The sequence below is a fragment of the Triticum aestivum genome, chromosome 1B, assembly GCF_018294505.1.
Source record: "Triticum aestivum cultivar Chinese Spring chromosome 1B, IWGSC CS RefSeq v2.1, whole genome shotgun sequence".
Lineage (NCBI taxonomy): Eukaryota > Viridiplantae > Streptophyta > Magnoliopsida > Poales > Poaceae > Triticum > Triticum aestivum.
Genome location: NC_057795.1, coordinates 64105682 through 64129177, shown reverse-complemented (window position 1 = coordinate 64129177; position 23496 = coordinate 64105682). Strand labels below are relative to the sequence as shown.

Genomic DNA, 23496 nt, shown 5'->3' with positions numbered 1-23496 from the left:
AAAGAAAGGCATGTTTGCGTATTAATCGAAAGGGAGACCTGCAACTTGTTGTAGATAAGATCATCAGAACAGTAGCTACCTACAACTTGTAGAAAAGATCATCGAAAGAGTTCGTACCCATAAATCACAGCGACGTGCTGCTCTGATGTATTATTGCCTCTTTCTTGGTGAAATATTAGTGTTGGTGACTGCCTGATTGGCACCTTCTTTCTGATTTTTGGCTGGGAACAGGTCTGCAATTGCCTTGCTGATGTCATTCTCGATCTGATGGCAATTTGTTTCAGGTGCAAATGGCTAGATTCAGTTTAATCCGCAGTTGTATGGCGATGTAATCCGCTCAGGAAAATTGAAGCACAAATGTGATCACCACTCCCTTTCGTGTGAATGTTCAACTGGTTGGCTCAGTCATCAGAATGTCAAATATCCTAAGCACCATTGATTCAATACAACTTGTATCAGTTATATCATATCTTTTCAGTTTGATTGATAGATGATGGCTGGGCTGCGTCTTAAATATCGCCGTCTCATATTTTCAAGACACACCATATTTCCGAACTTCAGAAATGGATTGAACTCTCTGCGCCTTGAGTTAGTACACGCCCATCGGTTGCATTTCTCCCAGTTTTCCTTGACTGCTTAATTCCAGCGTATCACCCACTAACATTTTTGTTGGCACAAATGCGAAAGGTACGTACCTAGTAGTTACCTTTTCTGCTTGCTTATCCGCAAACTCTGTACCTTCTGCGTCCAGCTTCGGGCTCAATACCAAGTCTCAGCAAGTGTTAAGATGCCTTTGTTTGAATCAGAAGAAGCTTCATGAGTGAGTTGCTTCTTGCAGCCTGCTGACATGATGAAGACTCCTTGTTGGACGTCACACATGCAATCCTCTCTGCGTTTGGCAGAACCTCCGGTCTGCGCACTAATTTCAGCAAGTGAGTCCTCGGTCTTTCCCATTGGATGTGATACCTTGGCTTGCCGCTCTCCTTGGGAAGGCTCAAGCGTATGGATCTTCAACTGCTCATCGATAAAATCGCTGCCAAGTTGGCCGGCTGGAAAGGGAAACTGCTGACCAAGACTGGGCTCACCTCCATCACCACCTACTACACACAGTACAATGTGTGCCCCTTCTAAGTGGCTGATCAAACGCATTGACAAGCTCCGGAGAGGGTTCCTTTGGCGTGGCGAGGACGAAGCTGCTGGAATCCATTGTGCAGTGAATTGGAAACAGGTGTGTTCCCCGAAGAGATTTGGGGGCTTGGGCATCAAAAACCTGGAGTGTAAAAAAAAATTCATCTACACACCTGAAAAGTCGATTGACTCCCTCCCGCGCCGCCACCCGCGAGGCGGCCGGGGAGGGCGCCCCGATCTCCTCCGCTCGGCCCCTCTCCCTCCCTACTCCCCCTCGCCGCCGCTGGAGGGCGCGGCCGGGCGAAGCCCGGTCTGCGCAGGCGGCGGCGGGGCCTCCTTCGTCCCATCGCGCGGGTGGTCAGGCGCGGGCCAGATCCGCCGGGCCTGGGCGCCGGACTGGTTAACGGGTGCGGCGGCACGGCGTGCTGCGGAGTGGTCGAGCTCCTGGCGGCGGTGCGGCGGGCGTCATGGTGGTGGTCCTCGCCTCTTGGCGCGCGGGGCTGCTCCGGGGCGGCGGCGCGGGCATGTCCTGTGGGCGCGGCCTCGGCCTCCCCTGCTTGGCCGGCGGGTCTCGGTGGGGGGGGGGGGCTCCTCCCTACTGAGATCTGGCTTGCGGGATCTTCCAGATCCCGGCAAGGATGGCGGCGACCCGTGCACGAGAGATGGAGGTCTTCGATCAGATCTGGGTGAAAACCTGCTATTGGCTATTGCCAAGGCCGGCGATGGCGACGCTGTCTGCGTCGTTCCCTTCCTGAAGGCATCGTCGTGGAGATGTTCAAGGCCACTCTCTGCTACCTCCGGGGGAAACCCTAGATCAGTAGATCGGATGGCGGCGGCTCTCTGGTGTCGTCTTCCCCCTGGGGGCGTCATTCTTGGAGGTGCACACGGGCTCGAGGGACTAGAGGACGGCGACTTTGGTGGAGCGGTGCTTCATCTTTCACATTGATGATGGCGGATCTCGGCTGCATGGTGCTGTGGAGACTCGGCGTCTGATGCGCGGAGATGGACTCGTGCAGGAGGAGGAAGCTGTCTGGCGTCATGGGGACGTCGATGGCAGAGTGGCCAGACAAGGTAGAAGCTTCAATTTGATCTGAAGACGAACCTGTGGAAGATGGCGGCGACGACACACGAGTGCGTCTGACCGGATTGCGCCCCAGACCCAGTATGTGGCTCGGCTGGGGTTACCGAATGAGTTTTGGCTTCCGGCTTTTGATGTTTGACTTATGTGAGTGGTTTGGGTAGTGGCCCAGCTAGCACCCCCTCATCATATTGGATAGGAGTAGCGGCACATGTTGCCAAGATGGTGGATTCAGACACTTTGTTGTAATACTTTGTATGGTTGTCGAGAATAATCAATAAAGTGGCCGTATGCATCTCCCAGATGCAGAGGCCGGGGGTCATCCTCCTTTTCTAAAAAAAATCAAAAACCTGGAGTTCTTCAGCCGGTTTCTTCGGCTTCGTTGGCTCTGGAACTCTTGGACCACTTCATCGCGCTCTTGGATTGGTTCCCGAATGCCATGCTCTGCTACTGACCTTCCCCTGTTCAACGCTGCAACTTCGATCACTCTTGTCAATGGAAGATCGACCAAATGTTGGTCCTCCTGCTGGCTTAATGGAGCAGCCCCCATGAACGCACCCAACCTGTACAAGCTCGCGTGGAGGCCGGATCTGTTATGTAGTGTCTTACACTTTGTCACTTTAAGGGTGGTTTTCAGTAATGAAAATCGAAAGGGGGCAAGCCCTTCTTTGATAAAAAAAGAAGCTCGCGTGGAGGAGGAATGCATCGGTTGCAGCTGCACGAACCAGTGGCAACTAGATGAGAGGGCTGCAGCGTCTAACAACAACTGCAGACCTGCACTGCTTCTTTTCCCTTTGGCAAAATATTCAGCGAGTCAGCCTCACTGATGAACCTGATGCAATCTGCTAGGAGACCCCACCATCAAATCATTACTCTGCCTCCTCGGCATACGGCCTTCAGTTCTTGGGCTCCATCAACCGACCTGCCCTGGAGGAAAAGTGAAGTTCTTCACCTGGCTGTTGGCGCAGAACAGGTTTCCCACTACCGATCGACTGCGAGGCAGAGTCTGTGACCTCGACGACAGATGTTCTCTCTGTGATCAGACTGCTGAAAATGCGGCTCACCTGTTTTAACAGTGCCCCTTCACTTCTGAAGTCTGTTTTAAGCTGCACTGCACCCTGCACCCCAGCCAAAATGCTGCTGCAAGCTTCATGCACTTCCTCACTGCTCAGGGTTGGTGGGCTCACCACAGCTCTGGCCCCAAGCAAGATGCCCAGCAAGCCATGGATTTTGCGTGGAACATTTGGGATGAACGCAACCGGCGCGTCTTCAAGCACATCTCTTCGACTGCTGATGAGGTTGTTTCCTAGATTGCCTCGGACTTTAAAGCATCTACGTGTAGCCTTCTGTAGACCCCCACCTGAACCAGACTGAGGTTTCCCCCTTTGTACCTTAAACTCTCTAACGGCAACCTTCTTGTACATTCTTTTTCTATAATGCAAAATGCAAAGGCAGAGCACCTGCCATTCGTCCTAAAAAAAATGATGAAGACTCCTTCATGCGTGACGGAATTTCAAGCACGGAGGGGCAACTAAACAAGGCCGACCAGGACAGTTTCTGCCATGAAAAATAGAATAAAAAGGGAGAAAAACGAAGTGCCAACAGCAACATTGTGACAGAATGTATGGGTGTTCCTACCACACGTTTCCCAAACTTGTAACGAATTACATCATAAAACTTCCAAAAATAAAGGAACTTCTTTTTGCTGGAGTTGTAACGCAAACACAAACAAACCTTCGTTGTCTGCAGATCAGTATACAGCATGATACACCCTTGCAAATCACTCTAGTGCATAGTCACAAGGAACCCTTGAATTGGAAACGTATGGTCAAGAAAAAGAATTTCATGCTTGAGAATACTCTAGCAGATCTCTGAATTCTTATGATCACCCCTAGATATTGCCATGGAATGCACTGTTTCATGGCGAGCCCGTTGAGGTTTCCAGGAGCAAGAGCAAATCGCAACATCACACATGAATTTAATTAATTAATCCATACATTTGGTCACATAAAACACACGATTACTTGCTACATTCATACTACAAGTTCTCTGAAACCCCTACTTCTCAGAGCAGCAAATACAATAAGGGAAGGTTCACACATCGAAAGTTGCATATCTTACTTGAAGATGCACTTCGACTTTGGAATGGGAAGAAATGTGATGCACAGTAAAGGTTCATACATGTTGCTAAAACTCAACTCCGCAAACCAAGTTACACCATACGTGATCGACTCAATGTGAGAAGGCGCGCCACAACGTCTGTCATTGATGGCCTTTGATCCACATCAAGGTTGAGACATCCCACAGCAATCCCTGCTAGTGTGTCAAGAAGCTCCAAATTTCCTGTGGTTGCAATTTCCTTATCAAACAACTCGGTTGCTTTCTTCTTCTCTTTGTGGCACTCGAGGAAACTCGTCACCAAGCTGTTGTTGTCAGAATGAGTGGCCTTCTTCCTGCTAATGACCTCTAAGATGACAACCCCAAAACTGTAGACATCACTTTTTTCAGTCAATAGGCCTGTTTGTAGGTATACTGGGTCCATATAAGTCATGTCACCAATGACATTTGCAGTGTGTTCCTTGTCTATTGCAATCAACCTTGATATGCCAAAGTCTGAGATCTTTGGCACAAAATTGTCATCCAAGAGTATATTTGCTGGTTTAACATCACCGTGCAGGATTTTGGTATGGGCCTGTGAATGCATATAAGCTAGACCATGTGCAGATTCAGCAACAATGCTTAGACGCACATCCAAGTTGAGAGGCTCCTTGTTGTCAACCCTGTGAAGAATGTCGTGCAAACTTCCTTTCGAAATGAACTCGTACACTAGCATGGGGGTATCCACTTCTAGGCAACAACCTATGAGCCTAACAATGTTCTTGTGGATGACTTGGGATTGGATGATGACTTCATTTGCAAATTGCTTGTTCTCCAGCACATTACCACTAATTGGTTTCTTTACTGCGACTAGTATGTCATCAACAACCCCCTTGTAAACTTCACCAAAGCCACCTTTTCCAATTAAATTGCTACTCTTTAAAACTGGCTTGAGCTCCTCTTTTTTGAAAAGCTTTATAACTTTAGCTTTCTCTAAGGTAAGACCACCATTTTTCTCATAGAACTCTTTGGTCTTCTGCTTCTCTTTCCGAATAATAATGACGAATGCCATAAATGCGATGACAAGAGTACCACCTATTGTACCTATATGAACAAAGAAGCAAACGTAACTAACTAAAATTACTGATTATTATTCCGTCAGCAAAAGATAGTAAGTTAACATTTGAGTTTACTCCCCGCTTAGAAGCGCTACCAACATTAATAAAAAGGATTGCAAGATACTGAAACTTGTTAAACATTGTAAGCATATACGGTAGAGTATATAAACCGTATATGTATTGTATTTGTACAAGTGGATAGGTGTGCGTGTTGTGTATTCTATTGGGACTCTGAGATACGATCTTATCAAGTTGTTAGCTAACTTGGAGGTCAATCCGGAGCCCAACTAACTCATGTATCTATCCTGGCTTCGGCCCTTATTAACACGCACGCGTCCCTGCTACGAAGCATACGCTTAACCCTCCTTTTCACATGGTATACAGAGCCTACCTTTTCCATCGCATCTAGATGTCGAGCTCCTCCTCAGCCGTCGCCATGGCCACACCCTCCATCGCCTCCCTCGGTCACACCATCACCGAGAAATTGACCTGGGAGAACTTCCTTGTGTGGAAGGCGCAAGTCCTGCCACAGATCAAGGGGGCAGGGCTGATGGGCTATCTGGATGGCACGATCAAGGAGCCAGCCGCCGTGCTCTACACCGAGAAGGACGTCGCCGGCAAGAAGGAGACCACGTCCTCACCGAATCCTGAGCATGCTGTGTGGGTTACTCAAGACCAGCAGATTCTTATGTTTTTTATCTCATCGCTTTCCCGTGAGGTCCTACTGCAGGTCAGCTCCCACACCACCGCCGCATCGATCTGGAACGCCCTGCTGCAGAGCTTCTCCTTGCAGTCAAGGGCTAGGGTTATCCAGCTCCGCTCGGCCATCGAGCACACATGCAAGGGGGATATGTCTGTTGCTGCCTACTACACCAAGATGGTGAGCATCGCCGACGAGCTGGCAGCTGCAGGCAAGCCCCTGGATGAAGATGACATCGTCGATCACATCCTGCAAGGCCTCCTTCACGACCCCGACTACAGCGGCTTCGTCTCGGCCATCTCCACCCGCACCGCCACCGAGCAGCCGATCAGCCTCAGCGAGCTCTTCTCTCTGCTGCTGTCAGCTGAAGCTCGCATCGCCGCCCAAAACACCGCTCTCCACTCCGCAAATCTGGCGGCAAGGGGTGGAGGCCGCGGCAACTCAAGGGGCGGCGGCAACAGTGGTGGCTCCCGCGGCTACATCAACAACAACGCGGGCGCCCACTACCCTGACAACCACGGTGGCGGCGGCTTTGGAGGTGGACCGCGAAATTTGGGAGAAGCCCTTGGGGAACGTCGGTGGAAGGAGGCCATGGATGAGGAATATGATGCTCTTATGAAAAATAAAACATGGCGTTTGGTGCCTCCGGTCAAGGGGAGGAATATTATTGACTGCAAGTGGGTCTACAAGGTCAAGCAGAAATCTGACGGTACTATTGACAGGTATAAGGCACGCTTGGTTGCAAAAGGATTTAAGCAAACGTATGGAATTGACTACGAGGACACGTTTAGTCCTGTAGTCAAAGCAGCCACTATCAGATTAATCCTCTCAATTGCAGTGTCTAGAAACTGGTGCATTCGACAACTAGATGTAAAGAACGCGTTCTTGCACGGTGTTCTAGAAGAGGAAGTGTTCATGAAACAAACCCCTGGGTATGAAAGCTCAAAATTTCCACGCCACGTTTGCAAACTTGATAAGGCACTGTATGGATTAAAACAGGCACCTAGAGCTTGGTACTCTCGACTGTCGTCAAAATTACAATCTCTAGGGTTCTCTCCTTCAAAGGGGGACACCTCACTATTCTTTTATCATCGGCATAGGATTACCATTTTTATGCTCATTTATGTTGATGATATTGTGGTTACAAGCTCTTCACCTAGTGCTGTTGAAGCCCTTCTCAAGGACTTGGGCAAAGAGTTTGCGCTTAAGGACCTTGGAAATCTTCACTTCTTTCTTGGAATCGAGGTAAAACCTGTTAAAGAAGGAATTGTGCTGTCACAAGGAAAATATGTGCAAGAAATACTTCAGAAAGTAGGCATGAAAGGTTGTAAGCCTTCATCCACGCCTTTGTCTACTTCTGAAAAGCTGTCTTTGTATGATGGAGAAGCACTTGGAGTAGAGGATGTAACCAGGTATAGGAGCATTGTAGGAGCACTTCAATATTTGACTTTGACTAGGCCAGATATTTCTTATTCAGTAAACAAAGTTTGTCAGTTCTTACATGCTCCTACTAGTGTGCATTGGACAGCAGTCAAGAGGATACTTCGATATCTTCAAGGAACCAAGGATCATGGTCTCAAACTTGGTAAGTCAATTCAATGCTAGTAAGTGCCTTCTCAGATGCAGATTGGGCAGGCTGTCCTGATGACAGAAGGTCAACAGGAGGCTTTGCGGTATCTCTTGGAGGAAATTTGATATCTTGGTGTGCTCGCAAGCAACCCACTGTTTCCAGGTCAAGCACAGAGGCTGAGTATAAGGCTCTAGCCAACGCCACTGCAGAGATTATTTGGGTTCAGAATCTACTGACGGAATTGGGTGTTTATCATCCAAAGGCTGCATCACTTTGGTGTGATAATCTTGGTGCCACATATTTGTCTGCTAATCCTATTTTTCATGCCAGGACTAAGCATATTGAAATAGATTATCATTTTGTTCGCGAAAGGGTGGCAGATAAGTTATTGAATATTAGGTTCATACCTACTGGAGATCAAGTTGCAGATGGATTCACTAAGCCTCTTACTCTTAAGCAGCTTGAGGCCTTTAGACGCAATCTCAACTTGGATAGTTGTGATTGAGGGGGAGTGTTAAACATTGTAAGCATATACGGTAGAGTATATAAACCGTATATGTATTGTATTTGTACAAGTGGATAGGTGTGCGTGTTGTGTATTCTGTTGGGACTCTGAGATACGATCTTATCAAGTTGTTAGCTAACTTGTAGGTCAATCCGGAGCCCAACTAACTCATGTATCTATCCTGTCTTCGGCCCTTATTAACACGCACGCGTCCCTGCTACGAAGCATACGCTTAACCCTCCTTTTCACAAAACTAAACATACACCGCGCCTCATATCCTACATAATAGTGTTACCAGGTGAACGAAACTCTTTCAGATATATTTTCACATGCTTTTCAAGTCTTGAACAATAATCATCACCCCACTCAACGTCCTACACATAACCCTTCCACTCAGGTAGGTAACTCTACAAGGGGCTGAACTATAGTATATATCGTACAAAATAGTAAAATATACATAACAGGACTATATTTATAGAGAGACAAGTTAGCAAAACCGATACATATTGAGATGTAGTAAGTCGTGAGGTTACCTATGCAAATCTGTGCAGCAAGTGGGAACTTTGGAGTGCAGCGTTGAGTTTTTGGGTCATCGCTCCCATAACCTGGACCACAGGTGCATTGGTAAGATCCTTCGGTGTCCCTGCATACACCTTTGCAAGGATACTTTGCTGGATCCGCACATTCATCTATGTCTGTGTTGTGCAATTCATATAATAATTGCCACATTAGGACATTGATCAATAAAGAAAATCATAGTTGTACGAAGCAAAGCGTCGGTCTTACTGCTGCAGCCGTTGACAAGGTAGGCGTTGCCCTGGTAGCCTTTGGAGCATCTGCAGTTGTAACCAGGCCCATTGGTGGCGTTGACACAGTCGCTGTGATTGCTGACGCAGGCATACTCCGTTGTCGTGGCCTTGGCCGCTTCAGCGCATGATAATGAGGTAGAGTCATCATCGCCGCGAATGGCCCAGTCCAGCCACACCGGTGAGGTCCGGTTTGTGTCCCTGAGGAGGTCAGAGCGCCGAAAGGTGTAGTTGGTCCTGTCGACGAGGAAGGCGTAGTCGCATGGGCTGAAGTCCATCATGCCGGTGTGGTCGTACACACGGAAATAGAAGTAGTTGTGGGTGAGCCCCGGCGGGATGTCAACGTGGCAACACCCGACACTGGCGCAGAGGCCGTCCTGCGCGGTCGCCGAGTAGTTGCAGAAGGTCATGCACCCCATGTAGTAGGAGTATTCGTCGACGTCACGCGTGGTTCTGACGCTCCCAATGTTGCCCATGGTGTTGCAGCCTAGGATGACGAGCATGTTGTGCGTGTTGGACAGGCGGTACACACCATGCTTGTTCATCTCCGTCTCACCATGGCTGCTGGCCTCGACCTTGTCTGGGCTGCTTGTGTTGTAGCACTGCCACCCAACAGGGAGCATCACCAGCGACTCTGCAGGATCCCCCGACAGGTGTACCACGTGAATGGACGTGCCGGCAAGCACAGGGCTGTTCTTGATGCACTCTATCTCGAAGCCCTTCCGGAAGCAGCCGCTGCCGATGCCGAAGGGGTAGGGGATGTCCACGCCACCGCAGCTCGTCACGCAGCCACGAGTCACGACGAGGTTCTTGGTTGCCTCCGTGGTGGCTGCCACTGCCGCTGCCACCAGGAGCACCGCGGGCAGCAAGAATGCCGTCGACATTGCCTGTGCAACATAAGTCACAGCTTTATACTGGAACCACAGATAGGAATATGGAACTTGCACACAAAATGCTAGCAAACCGAAGAACAAAGCAATATATAGTAGACGCCAAAGTAAATCATCAAGGTACACACTGACCTTGGGATGCCCACTTATGCCGGCAGGATCCAACATTTTGGTTAATTTTGTGTGATAACTATTTCTTCAAAGTGTGCAATCTCTTGTTCTCTGATCTGCTCCAGTGTCTACGAGCAATTTCTTAATGTGTGTAGTAACACAGCTTGGTTGTATATAATCACCTTTAGATAATTTTGTATCATCTTTAAAAACTTTTAACTCCAATAAAACATTGTTCAATGCATCATTTCACTTAATAATAATAAAAAATCCCATTAAAAACGTGTGCCAAATATAGGATTTGTGCTATATGTCATAACAAAACCCAATAAACCGTGCTTAACCAGGACTCAAACATCATCGAGCACCCATGGGCATTTGGGACTTTTGCTACCAACTACATGTCCACCAGCCATACTAAGGCCTAGTTATTTTCGGCTCTAGGAGACGGCTTAAGCTTAACTGCACACTGATAGCGGTGGAAAAAGCCGCTGAACAAATGCAGTCATTCTTTCCATTTTCTGTTGTCTGAGCTTATGGTCTGGGTTGTTTGATGAAAAGTCTATAATAACCCTGAACTATTATTGTGTTCTGACTAGCTGATATTGTGTCATTTCCTACTGTTTTGTCATAGATATGGGCAAGAAAACAATTTCCAAAACACCACTAGATTGATTTGTCACATGTTTAGCACAGATGTCACTACACGGTCTACCTACGCAAGACTGGCACTATAAACTTAAGAAGTTACTCATTGTAAAATTGCACTGCAAAGTTTAGTAGTTACCCATTGTTAAGCTGCACAACGCCTAATCATACAAGAAACATACAATTACAGAATTACTCAGTAGGACACAACCTAATTCTTCAGCAATATTGTCAGAACATTGCACTAATTTCTTCAGACATTGGTGTGTCAAGCATGTATGCATCATTGCCTCTAACCATACATCCATGAAGCAGATCTGCAAGTGCATTACTACTGTTGAATACTACAACCTGCAAATCTCAAATGCACACTAGCCTTTTTTGGAAATCAATCTTTAATTGCTTGTTCTTCTCTGTGTCTATATGATTCCACAATGGCTAATCATACACGAAACATACAGTTCCTAGGTAGCACACTACATAATTCTTCAACAACATCTCTGAACATCCCATGTTAATTTCTTCAGTTTAGTATGTCAAACATATATGCTTGTTTTCCTAACCATACATCCCTGAAGCAAATCTGCAAGTGCACTGCTACTGTTGAAAATTACAACCTGCAAATCAACAATGCACGCTATCCTCTCTGTGTCTATATGATTGCAAGGCAGGAACGAGGACTAACCGCAAAATGGAAGTGCCATCCTCGAAAACCATCGTCTAGATGGTCAGCTCAGATGTGCGGCACAAGTCGCTAATTGCAAAGATGTCGCCACCCCATCGCCGTCTACGCTGCTTGCTCGACGTCGTTGCCGGAGCAGAGCCGGTCGAGGCCGGAGCTGGGCTGGACGGGGTCGGATCCGGCGGGGAAGGGAGCGCCGGTGAAAGACGGAGCTCCGTCGGCGCCTCGGCGGGGAGGGAACCCAGCCGTGATGTCTCTTGGAGACCCTGGAGCCGAGCTCCTGGCGGCCGGCATCGGCGCGAGCTCCTGGAGGCGGGCAGGCCGAGCTTACACGGTGGAGCATCACGGAGGGAGGAGGATCATGGAGAGAGAGCAGGTCGGGCAGATGCCGCCGTGTGGGAGGGGGGCGAGGGGGGACGACGGCGCCGGAGTCCGGAGACGACCCTATCTGCTCCGGCGGGTCGGCAGCTGGTTGAAGGCTCGGGCCGGGAGGTGGCTGGCCTGGGTGTGGACTGTGGAAGGCCGAGCGGACAATGGGCCCGCCCATTGACATATCACTGATCCATGGGCTCCCACGTACGAGTTTAGGTTGGCCGCGAACGGCCCGCTCCCACGTACAGTACGTATGCTGAATTTTTCACTCAAAAAAAAGTACAGTGCCTAAGCTGAAATGCTGAGAGCAATCTAGGTTTTTTTTTTTTTGAGGGCTGAGAGCAATCTAGGTTTATGGATAGGTTGTGGGCGGTCATGAATGGCTGCCTGGGTGTGGAAGGCTGAGCGTACTATGGGCCCGCCCATTCACATACCACTACAAAACTACTCCATGGGCTGGCCTGGGAGTAAGATACTGATCCATGGGCTCCCACGTACTACGAGTTTGTTTCTCAAAAAAAAAAGTACTACAAGTTTAGGTGGGCTGCGAACGGCCCGCTCCCTCCTGCTGCTCGAGCAAACTACTCTCTTTGTTCTAGAAAAAAAAAGTTCTAGAAAAAAAAAAGCAAACTTCCCTCTTCTCTCCATACACTACGTATGCGGAAATTTTCACTCAAAAAAAGTACAGTACTTAAGCTGAAATGCTGAGAGAAATCTAGGTTGTGTGTGGTCATGAATGGCCGCATGATGAAATACTCCCATCATGCCGCTTATACAGGAGTAAGTAAAAAATAATCGAACCATGCAGCATTCCAGTCTTAAATCTTAAATAAACAGACCAGCCGAACAAAGGAAAGAAAATCCAACTAATGAACTGCGCGCGAGACAACTGTCAGATCCAAACTTCTTTCCGCGCGCGTTCAAAATAGATTCAAACCGCGAAGCGACGAGACCAACACGAAACACACTTGGAAGAAACAAAGGTGGTGGTGAAACCAGACGCACAAGGCACAACGAACCTCAGATCGCAGCCAAAGCTTGCCGCCGGGGAGACGACGGCACGCAGACGCACCGGAGAGGCGGAGATCTCCGGTCAACGCCAAAGTCTCGCACGGGGTCGCCTCTTGGGTCGGCCGAGCTCACTCTGCGTCCCTCCCTATCTTCAGTACGAGACCATGAGCATGTAGATAGTGGAGAAGAAATAAGTTCGAAATGGCTATCCTTCGGTGCACTTACTCCTGCCCGCCCGATGTAAATGAGCCTGCCTCACCGCTTGCGTGCAGTGTGGCGGTGTGAACGCGTCTGACCGCCCGGCTCTGATCGAGTACTATGTGCACAGCGGCCTGTAGCACGTAGGTGCCGCTGGCAGCACGGTGAATCACATTCATTGTCACACGCCAATTTTGTGTTTATATAAAAGATCAAAAAACATTAACCAAAATGAAGCCAGAGTACAGAATCCAGAACATTATTAGAGATTAGAGCAACACCAGCTGGGTGACCCATTTCATCCGCCGCCATCCGTCTGGATCGGCGCGGACACAAAAGACGGCCCAACGCGCTGACCCAAACGGACGTGCGTCTGCTTTTCGTCTGCGGGCGACCCATTCCCGACCCATTTTTGAGCCGGATTTGTGTCGGCGCGGACACGAAACGGACGCGCCCGCGCGCGCCTACTCCTCTCCCCGGCCCGCCGGTCGGTGGCAGCCACCATCATTCTCCCCCCCCCCTCCCCCATTTCCCCCAAAACCCTCCCACCAGCGCACGCTCCCGCCCCACACCCGCCATGGACGACGACCTCGACCTCGACGCCGCCGCCGGCCTCGCCTCCCTCGCCTCGTCCGGCATGAAGATCGCCCCCTCCGGCAAAGGCAAGCCTCGTGCCCCGCGCAAGACCGCCGCCACGACCAAGCCAAAGAAGGCGCTGACACCCGAACAGCGGGCGGCGGACACGAGGGGTGAAGCCGTCGCGGCTGCCGCCGTCGCCGCCGCCACGCAGCAGGAGGTCATCAACGCCCGCGTCGCAGCGGAACGAGGGAGGCGCTCTATATGCTACGGTTAAACACTAGCCAGCACGGCCTCGTCAATGAAGGAGACCAAAGAAGTGGCTCTCGCGAGCATGATGACCGGGGTGGAGATGGATCTCAACACCGTGTCGCCAAGGAAGAGGTCGTGGTTCGAGAAAATGATGGCCGACATGCTCAAGTTCATCGACGAGTGATCTCGTGGCCGCGGGCGCCTTCTTTTTTTGTATGCCGGCTTGTGCGCTGGCATGACCACGGGGCCGCGATGGCATGGTCGAACTCAAGTCTCACCTTTTTTTGTGTACTGGCATGTGTGCCGACCGCCGACGAGTGCGCCAACATGAACTGTGTGGTGATATTTTTTAAAGTCGGCAATGTATGTCGCCGCTGACATGAAAATGGGTCGACGCGTTAAATGCACTGCCGACCCAAATGCAAAACAGAGCGGACGCAGGGCAGGCGGCCGACCCAAACGAACATAAAGTGGACAAATGCGCCGTCCGTTTGGGTCGGCCCGTTGGAGTTGCTCTTAGGTACATTACAGGTCCAAGTTATTCACAGAAAAAAAAAAGATTACAGGTCCAAGCAAAATACTACTACAACTCCGAACGCGTCATTATTCGGGAGAGCCAAAAGTTTACGGAAATGCTACACCAGCGCCACGCACACTCACCACTTGGCTGATGAAGCGGGGTATGTGAACACACGCACTCAAATACATTTATGTATTTCATCCTAAAAAATACATTTATGTATTCAAATACATTTATGAATTTGAGTTTGACTTTTTCCCCTAAAATGTCAATTTCTCATATTTCTGAAATAAAAATCCCTATTTTTAGAGGGGAAGATTTCAAACTTGCCATGTGTATTTTTATTATAGGTAGCATTGCAAGTTCTAGGTCTTTCCGGAATGCCCCCTTGGCAAGTTTTTGAGAATTTTTATCACTTATTCATGACTTTTTTTTGGAATTGTTTATTTTACTTCCTCACATGGCATTTGTTTTATTAAGAGTATGTCATTTTAATAATTAGTAACATGGCATTTTTATTATCAAGAGGATGGAAGTTTTATGATCAAGGGCATGTCATTTTTGTTATTAATAACATGTCATTTTTATTATTAGGAGCATGTCAGTTTTATTGTAATCGGGGTGGTAAAATTATTGAGAGCATGGAATTTTTATTATTGTTGACAGTTTTATTATTAAGAGGATGTCATTTTCATTTTTATTGGCATGTCATTTTTATTTATCATAGTAGTAAATTTATAAACTGGAGAAACGGCAATTTTATAAAGCACCAGGGGAATCTTCATATTTCAGAGCATGGCATTTATGAATTTATGTTTCTATGTTTTTTCATAAGAAAATGTGTATTTTTTCACGGCATTTTTTATCTAGAGGATGGCAGATTGAAAGTTTAACATGAAAATTTTATTTTTCCAGATCACTCGTCCATTTTTTCATCATACTCATTTTTTGGCAACTTGAAATGCATTGTATTTTTGTATGTTCTTAATTGTACCATGGCAAATTCACATGCTTCCTTTACAATTAACATGCAAATTTGCCAGATGTGAATTTTTACTTTTGTGAAAATGGCAAACTTTCTTGTTGCTTTTTAAAATGGAAAAAGTTTATTTTTTTTAAGAGAAAGGTGAACAGGCTGGGTGGCGTAGTAAATGGGCTGCATGGGGTGTTCCCTGGTACATTGAAGTCAAAATATGTTATAAAAAAAAGGGAGCATCTTTTCAAACCGGAGGAGACCGGCTGGACTAATAACTAAACTGACTTTGAGTGGACGACTTTGTGCCCCCGATGAATGGAAAATCTACCGACGACACCACATTACTTCTCTGTCATGTCTTGATCAGCATACCAAGCACAGAGAATCTTTCCTTGCAAACAAGGCAACAAGGCAGCAGCAAGAAGCCCCGTTCGTTGGAAACTTAATTATAGGTGTAGAACTTTATAAGACTGCCGTGAATAAGACTGAAATCTGCATGACAAGGCAAAAAGACTCCGTCAGGGGGGTCAAGAAACCCAAATATCCAGAAGAGGTAGAGGAATAATAGTGGCAGTAGCAAAGCAGCTAACCACACTGCAAAGCAAAAGGAGTCCAGCAGATTCCCAGAGACTTGTTAACGAGGCAAAAGCGATCCCACTTGCTTGCCTCCAAGATAACAGCTTTCGTGCCTCGCCCCATCTCCCTCTCTTTCTATCTTTCTATCTCTATCTCTCTCCCCATATGTATATATATGTGCTGCAATGCTTTTAGCTTAGAACATAAGCTTGTAAGTCCGGCGACATAAGGTTGCGCATCAAAAAGGCCCTTGGTTCTCTTCTCCCACGGTTCGGTTGTGCGCCATGGACGGTGGAATGAGACAATCGAGGTATCACCTCAAGGGAACCTTCAGATAGAGCTCTGTTTGTAGCATTGGCATTACTACTTTCTATGGGTTTCTTTTCCATATGTTTCAGACTTTTTTTAGAAAAATGGGGAGCCAGCCATTGCCCATTGCACCGCGGTAGGCTAGTATCTGCAGAATCAGTTGACGATGTCGCAAAGCTGACTCGCTATTTTGCAGGGTCCGGTTTTCTGGCGTGGGGCAGGAAGATCAGGGCAGCGGGCAGGCCATGGCAATGCCACCACAGCGACAGCGAGGCACGCCTTTTGGAAGAGGTATACCATCAAAATCCGCATTTCAATTGGTTTGACCTGTGAATGTGATCATGAATAAATGAATGTGGAGTTGATATCTTCCGGGCAAATGGGTACAGGTGAAGAATACGATGCCGCGTACGCAGCAACGGCGGCGGCAGTGGCATATGCTATTGCTGCAATGGAGGAAGAGAAGTTGCCATCCCAACAGAAGCCTATCCCGGAAAAAACAGCATCTCGGCAGAAGCGTGTAACAGTTCATGAGCCCACAGCCGCCCCACCTCCGAGATCACCACCCAGGAGAGGTGGAAGCATGAAAAGGCCGACTGAAGGAAGCAAAATCTCAAGATTGTTTAGCGGTAACAAAGAAATCGTTGAAGTTGGCGACGAAGACGAACAAGGAGGTGAGGGATGCACGCATAAACAGCATGGCAAAATCGTTATATGGCAAATCAAGTATGAGAATGGATTTTATGTCTCATTTACTACTAAATCATGGCCATCTTTCAGCAAATGTGTCGGTGAGGAGGCCGGTGAAACCGGCGCCAAAGAAGCCAGGAGATCTAACTCCAGGCCAGAACGTGGTAGGGAAGGTGGTCGACTCCGTCCCGAACCTGAAGGACGATCCAAGTTTCACGAGGAAAACACCGGACAAGAAGAGGAGCAGAAACTTTGAGCAGGAGGAGGCAAATCAGAGGGCGAAACCCGGGGTTAACCCGACAACCTCGTTTCCAGGAGAGAGGAAACAGAGCTGGAAGCACGAGCAGGAACCAGCGAATCAGAGGGCACCACCGGCAGCCAGGCCTCCAGGAATGGTTTATTCCAGCGAGGCGGAGAGGATGGCGGCTGCGTGGGAGAAGGAGAAGCTGGCTAAGATCAAGGAGCAGTGAGTAGAAGACCTGTGGAAACCGACGGTCTTTAGAATTTTAATCACCGTTACAGTACTATGTTTGAGCTAACTAATTAACGCGCCTCCAGGTATAACGAGACGATGGAAACCATAGCCGAATGGGAGACTGAGAAGAAGGCCAAGGCCAGGCGCCAGAAGGAGCCCAAAGAGGTTCTCTGTTGCTGCTTAGAATTCCTCCTACTAGCTCTGTTCTGTCTTCTCCATTTCATTACGTTGGATCACAATCTTCCGGCTGTTTTGATTGCAGGGGGATTCAGAGAGGAAGCGAGCAAAGGCGCTGGAGGAGTACAACGACGAGATGAAGCGGATCAGCAAGGTGGCCGCCGCGTCGAGGATGTCGGCAGAGGACAAGAAAAGGAACGCCGAGGGCAAAGTCTGGGAGAAGGCGGCCAAAATCCGGTCGACGGGGAAGCTCCCACGGTCCTGTGGCTGCTTCTGAAACCATGGACACACATAATGTGGGCCAAGAATCTGGTTGTGTTGCTGCTTTACTGTGTATACTTGTTTATGTATCGCCTAAATGAAGTACATTGCGCCAACCAATGCAAACTCCAACAACAACAACAACAAATCCTTTAGTCCCAAACAAGTTGGGGTAGGCTAGAGGTGAAACCCATAAGATCTCGCAACCAACTCATGGCTCTGGCACATGGATAGCAAGCTTCCATGCACCCCTGTCCATAGCTAGCTCTTCGGTGATACCCCAATCCTTCAGGTCTCTCTTAACGGACTCCTCCCATATCAAATTCGGTCTACCCCGCCCTCTCTTGACATTCTCCGCACGCTTTAGCCATCCGCTATGCACTGGAGCTTCTGGAGGCCTGCGCTGGATATGCCCAAACCATCTCAGACGATGTTGGACAAGTTTCTCTTCAATTGGTGCTACCCCAACTCTATCTCGTATATCATCATTCCGGACTCGATCCTTCCTCGTGTGGCCACACATCCATCTCAACATATGCATCTCCGCCACACCTAACTGTTGAACATGTCGCCTTTTAGTCGGCCAACACTCAGCGCCATACAACATTACGGGTCGAACCGCCGTCCTGTAGAACTTGCCTTTTAGCTTTTGTGGCACTCTCTTGTCACAGAGAATGCCAGAAGCTTGGCGCCACTTCATCCATCCGGCTTTGATCCGATGGTTCACATCTTCATCAATACCCCCATCCTCCTGCAGCATTGACCCCAAATACCGAAAGGTGTCCTTCTGAGGTACCACCTGACCATCAAGGCTAACCTCCTCCTCCTCACACCTAACAGTACTGAAACCGCACATCATGTACTCGGTTTCAATCCTACTAAGCCTAAACCCTTTCGATTCCAAGGTTTGTCTCCATAACTCTAACTTCCTATTTACCCCCGCCCGACTATCGTCAACTAGCACCACATCATCCGCAAAGAGCATACACCATGGGATATCTCCTTGTATATCCCTTGTGACCTCATCCATCACCAATGCGAAAAGATAAGGGCTCAAAGCTGACCCCTGATGCAGTCCTATCTTAATCGGGAAGTCATCAGTGTCGACATCACTTGTTCGAACACTTGTCACAACATTATCGTACATGTCCTTGATGAGGGTAATGTACTTTGCTGGGACTTTGTGTTTTTCCAAGGCCCACCACATGACATTCCGCAGTATCTTATCATAGGCCTTCTCCAAGTCAATGAACACCATATGCAAGTCCTTCTTTTGCTCCCTATATCTCTCCATAAGCTGTCGTACCAAGAAAATGGCTTCCATGGTCGACCTCCCAGGCATGAAACCAAACTGGTTTTTGGTCACGCTTGTCATTCTTCTTAAGCGGTGCTCAATGACTCTTTCCCATAGCTTCATTGTATGGCTCATCAGCTTAATTCCACGGTAATTAGCACAACTCTGAACATCCCCCTTGTTCTTGAAGATTGGTACTAATATACTCCGTCTCCATTCTTCTGGCATCTTGTTTGCCCGAAAAATGAGGTTGAAAAGCTTGGTTAGCCATACTATCGCTATGTCCCCGAGACCTTTCCACACCTCAATGGGGATACAATCCGGGCCCATCGCCTTGCCTCCCTTCATCCTTTTTAAAGCCTCCTTGACCTCAGACTCCTGGATTCGACGCACAAAACGCATGTTGGTCTCATCAAAGAGTCGTCCAGTTCAATGGTAGAGCTTTCATTCTCCCATTGAACAGCTTGTCGAAGTACTCCCGCCATCTATGCTTAATCTCCTCATCCTTCACCAAGAGTTGGCCTGCTCCGTCCTTGATGCATTTGACTTGGCCAATATCCCTCGTCTTCCTCTCTCGGATCTTGGCCATCTTATAGATGTCCCTTTCGCCTTCCTTCGTGCCTAACCGTTGGTAGAGGTCCTCATACGCCCGACCCCTTGCTTCACCAACAGCTCGCTTTGCGGCCTTCTTCGCCATCTTGTACTTCTCTATGTTGTGTGCACTCCTATCCAGGTATAGGTGTCTGAAGCAATCTTTCTTCTCTTTAATCGCCTTCTGGACATCATCATTCCACCACCAGGTATCCTTATCTTTGCTTCTCCTTCCCCTGGACACTCCAAACTCCTCTGAGGCCACCTTACGAATGCAAGTTGCCATCTTCATCCACACATTGTTCGCATCCCCTCCTTCCTCCCAAGGGCCCTCCTTAATGACCCTCTCCTTGAACGCCTGAGCTACCTCCCCTTGAGCTTCCACCACTTCGTTCTAGCGACTTTAGCCCGCTTATCCTGCCGGACACGAATCCGAAAGCGGAAGTCAGCAACCACCAGCTTATGCTGGGGTACAACACTCTCTCCAGGTATCACCTTACAGTCTAGGCACGCACGCCTATCTTCCCTTCTCGAGAGGATGAAATCAATCTGGCTAGAGTGTTGGCCACTACTAAAAGTCACCAGATGTGTGCAAACTCCACGTGGTGGAATTTCGACAAGACTCATAGTGTGACAAAACAAGTATAACCAAGTAGCCCCTGGAGGAGGCAGGAGTTCATAAAAAGTGTATCCTGTGTGCAAATTAGATATACAAATTTTAATGAGCTAACCTTCGTTTCCTGGCACGGCACAATCTCCATCATTTGATCTTGAAACTTCGGGCCTGCATTCAAAGGTTAAAAGGAGTTAGGATGAGAGTTGCATGCCACGGGTAGAAAGTGAAATTTTGACTGATTTCATTAGCAAACCTAGGCCTTTATTATTTGATTTCCAATAGACCAAGAAAGGAAGCCTATCTGAATCTTTCCTTAATCTTTAGTTGGAAGCAGAGTTTGCTGTTGGAACACTCTACCTGCAATAGCTTCAGCTGGTGGCATCCTTGTTGGGATGTGTCATTCGAAGCTGCCAACTAAAGATCATGCATATGCCATGTTGGGATGCATATCCCTTGGTTCACACAATACATTCATTCGATCCAGTTTCAGTACCACACATGCAGAGAATATTTCTGCTTAATCTGATGTAACAGTATTACTTGTCAAAAGCAAAGCATCATATAATCGCAGGTGTAACGTAGAGTTGTAATGCAAACTCAAATAACTGATATCAGGCTCTATCTACAAAAGTGAGATCTTATCCACAAACAGATATAAACAATTGCTCATGAAAAAACACCACAATGATACTGAGCCTAAGAAAGACATGTAATCTTACATATAACAAACTTAGGAGGTAGTAAACCGGGGCATATGGCGAAGAGTTTTTCGTCAGTACAGGAGGGTAGTATATCACCCCTGCATCAACAAAATAAAACGACAGGGTTCACCGACTAGCATAATTACACAAGGTAGTTCAGCATCTAGAGCATAGGAACAGTCGCAGAGGCACTGATTACAGAAGATGACACTACACCGAAGGTTCTTGGGCTGGAAGCTTTGAGTAGCATGGCACATAGTATCGATACCCCTCAAGGCCGTCTCGTATCTCATTAAGTTCCCCGGTGCTGATATTGTAAGAGATAAGCTTCATTGTCTTATGGTCAGAGAGGCCAACAAGCTCCCTCTGCAAGTCGAGAGCAAGAATCCGGTAATCGCAGTTCCAAAACCAGTCGGAGGCACCATCGATGCCTCCATTGTCAAAGTAAACTAAGTCTTTCCTTCCAAATGCATCTTCCATGTTAAGATGGCACTTCAGGCTCCAATGCCATAAACGATGAGCATAATCCTCCAAAGTCCAAACTACAATGGAATGACCACTCCTATCTGGCAATGCATAGTGTAAGATCCCTGAAGATTTGTCAAAGCAGCCATCAGTGAAACTACTCACGGGTAAAGAGTCAAATGGCAAGTCAATGGTGTAATGATAGGGCAGTATGCCATCGCTCATTGTCTCCAAACCTTCAAACACCAAAACTTGCTGTCCCCTAATCTCCACGCACAACATTCCATTAAGAAATAAGTGAGGCTTCCCCCATGAAAAAGTTATCTCAGAATCCCATTCATCATCCACAAGCCACGTGGAACCGGCAGACGAAAACATCTCAAGTTTGCCCACCAAACTGAAGAAATGGCGATTAAAGTTGAAGACATAGAAGTGTGGTACCATGAAGGATCAAAGGCCAAAATAGTTGTACAACGGTGGCTATCAGTCCCAACAAAAGTATCAGGAAGTATTCTCCACTCTCGAGTTGCTGGGTTGCACACAACAAAGCGGCAAATGCCTGGAGAAGTATAGCTGCTCTTGTACTTGCAGAGGACTAGACCATTGCAGCAGTCAAGAAACTCTAAATGCTCATAGTGTGGTACGTCAGCAAGAATTCCATCGATTTCTCCATCATCTCGGGACAGGCTTACAAGCGGGATAGCAGACTTATTGCGGTCTTGGTACAGAAGTCCAGTGGTTACTTTTTTGGGCAGCCTTTTGCGGTAGTCTGGATCGGATGAGAAGGTAGACCAGGCCTTATAGGCACATTTGCAGCGGCAAAAGTCCTTGTATGTCAAGCGGGAGAGGATATCGACCACTAGATCATCAGTTAACTTAGCGGCGTTAACTTCCTTGCGAAGGTCCATGTCTTCGCATCAGCCTACTGACACTGAAATGAAAATTTTGACACTTATCAGAAATGAATGATAGAAAAATAAGACAAAAGGAAATAGTTGACAAATCAATTTATCCCATTCGAACCGGCAATTTCATTTTATTTCACTAGTAACAAATCAACTTACTAACCCACCACTTTCTAGCACTCGTATTCCTTGAATTTCATGCATCTCATGTCATGCCTACTGTTAGCTAGATTTTACAACAATAAGGATGCCGCCGACCTGCTTTTACCTAGACAAATCAGGGGGACAAATTGTTTCTGGTGTTTAATAAGTAGAATGAAAATCCATCTGATGGTTTTACTAATGGGTTACTGGGATAATGTACTCATAAGACATTTAATCGAGGGATGCTGAAATTAACTTTTACAAAGAAATAGGATGGCATACTGCATGCGTCAATCCATTGGTAGCATTGCATTCTATCTAGTATACATACTAAATCAAGCACAGTGGTACTCCTAACCATAGCACACCCTACTTCCAGCAAAGGGAAATCGAAAAGATGGTGGCTCCCAGCACACGGAAATTAAGCACGAAGAGAAGCAGGGAACTCACCAGAAATCAGAGCTGCAGGCAGGGCCGCGGCGACAGGTCAGGAGGCGGCGGCTACTTGGCGGTAGAGGTCTAGCGTCGAGGAGGAACTGAGCTCAGATCTGGAAGGTAAAATGGCAAGGCCAGTTGAGCACAACCATGCGTATCGTAGTAGAAGAATGATGGGGGCCGAGGAGCGGAGGTGCAGGACGGGGGTCTCACAGTGCAGCTTGTCTCCGGTCGCGGCGAAGGAGAGGCCGCCGCCGGTGAAGGACCACAGCACGGGACCAGAGAGAGGTCAGAGGGTTTTTTTTTTTTTGAGCTTGAAGGTTTCTTCAGGAAGGTCAGAGTGCGCCAGGGTCTACAAATGGGCTGTTGGGCTCCGAGGAGCAGTATTTTCAGATTTTAACTCCAAACTTTTCTAAACTTTCAAGTGCGCAAAGATTTCACAAAATTAGATAGAATATTCTAATCTCTATTATTAAAGAGGATTTGCCGTCGTGATGGTTCGATCACCCTTCTACCCGTCAATCACACACAGAGTTCATTCCAGAACATCCGATATGATCCCACGAATAAAAAAACAACATCGTTCTAAATAAACGGAAAATTGAAAAGACACTCAAAG

The 23496-nt window shown here is 47.7% G+C and overlaps 2 protein-coding genes and 1 pseudogene across 3 annotated transcripts; 1 reads left to right on the top strand and 2 right to left on the bottom strand.

Moving 5' to 3' along the window:
• Positions 1–4161: 4161 nt before the first annotated feature.
• Positions 4162–12872, bottom strand: LOC123107271 (wall-associated receptor kinase 2). 2 transcript variants are annotated; one of them, XM_044529273.1, is made up of 4 exons: positions 12725–12872; positions 8983–9889; positions 8730–8891; positions 4162–5407 (listed from the first exon to the last, which is right to left on the bottom strand). In XM_044529273.1, the coding sequence occupies exons 2-4, from the start codon at positions 9884–9886 to the stop codon at positions 4419–4421; spliced, it is 2055 nt and encodes a 684-aa protein (XP_044385208.1). In that variant the 5' UTR covers positions 9887–9889; positions 12725–12872; the 3' UTR covers positions 4162–4418. The 2 variants fall into 2 exon arrangements, with proteins under 2 accessions (XP_044385208.1, XP_044385200.1); XM_044529265.1 differs by lacking the exon at positions 12725–12872 and adding an exon at positions 11337–11801.
• A 3131-nt stretch (positions 12873–16003) lies between these two features.
• LOC123107259 (remorin) lies at positions 16004–17846 on the top strand. The gene is made up of 6 exons (XM_044529258.1): positions 16004–16124; positions 16320–16414; positions 16513–16797; positions 16904–17279; positions 17372–17453; positions 17551–17846. The coding sequence occupies exons 1-6, from the start codon at positions 16099–16101 to the stop codon at positions 17740–17742; spliced, it is 1056 nt and encodes a 351-aa protein (XP_044385193.1). The 5' UTR covers positions 16004–16098; the 3' UTR covers positions 17743–17846.
• A 3022-nt stretch (positions 17847–20868) lies between these two features.
• On the bottom strand, positions 20869–23218 carry LOC123107249 (uncharacterized; annotated as a pseudogene).
• Between the last annotated feature and the right edge of the window lie 278 nt (positions 23219–23496).

Excerpts from the sequence above, each read along its gene's own strand:
- LOC123107271 (XM_044529273.1), bottom strand. The coding sequence starts at position 9,886 with ATGTCGACGGCATTCTTGCTGCCCGCGGTGCTCCTGGTGGCAGCGGCA. Across the intron at positions 8,892-8,982 it reads CCTTGTCAACGGCTGCAGCA|ACATAGATGAATGTGCGGAT; the intron begins GTAAGACCGACG and ends TGCACAACACAG. Across the intron at positions 5,408-8,729 it reads TGCTGCACAGATTTGCATAG|GTACAATAGGTGGTACTCTT; the intron begins GTAACCTCACGA and ends TTGTTCATATAG.
- LOC123107259 (XM_044529258.1), top strand. The coding sequence starts at position 16,099 with ATGGACGGTGGAATGAGACAATCGAG. Across the intron at positions 16,125-16,319 it reads GGTGGAATGAGACAATCGAG|GGTCCGGTTTTCTGGCGTGG; the intron begins GTATCACCTCAA and ends GCTATTTTGCAG. Across the intron at positions 17,280-17,371 it reads CTGGCTAAGATCAAGGAGCA|GTATAACGAGACGATGGAAA; the intron begins GTGAGTAGAAGA and ends ACGCGCCTCCAG.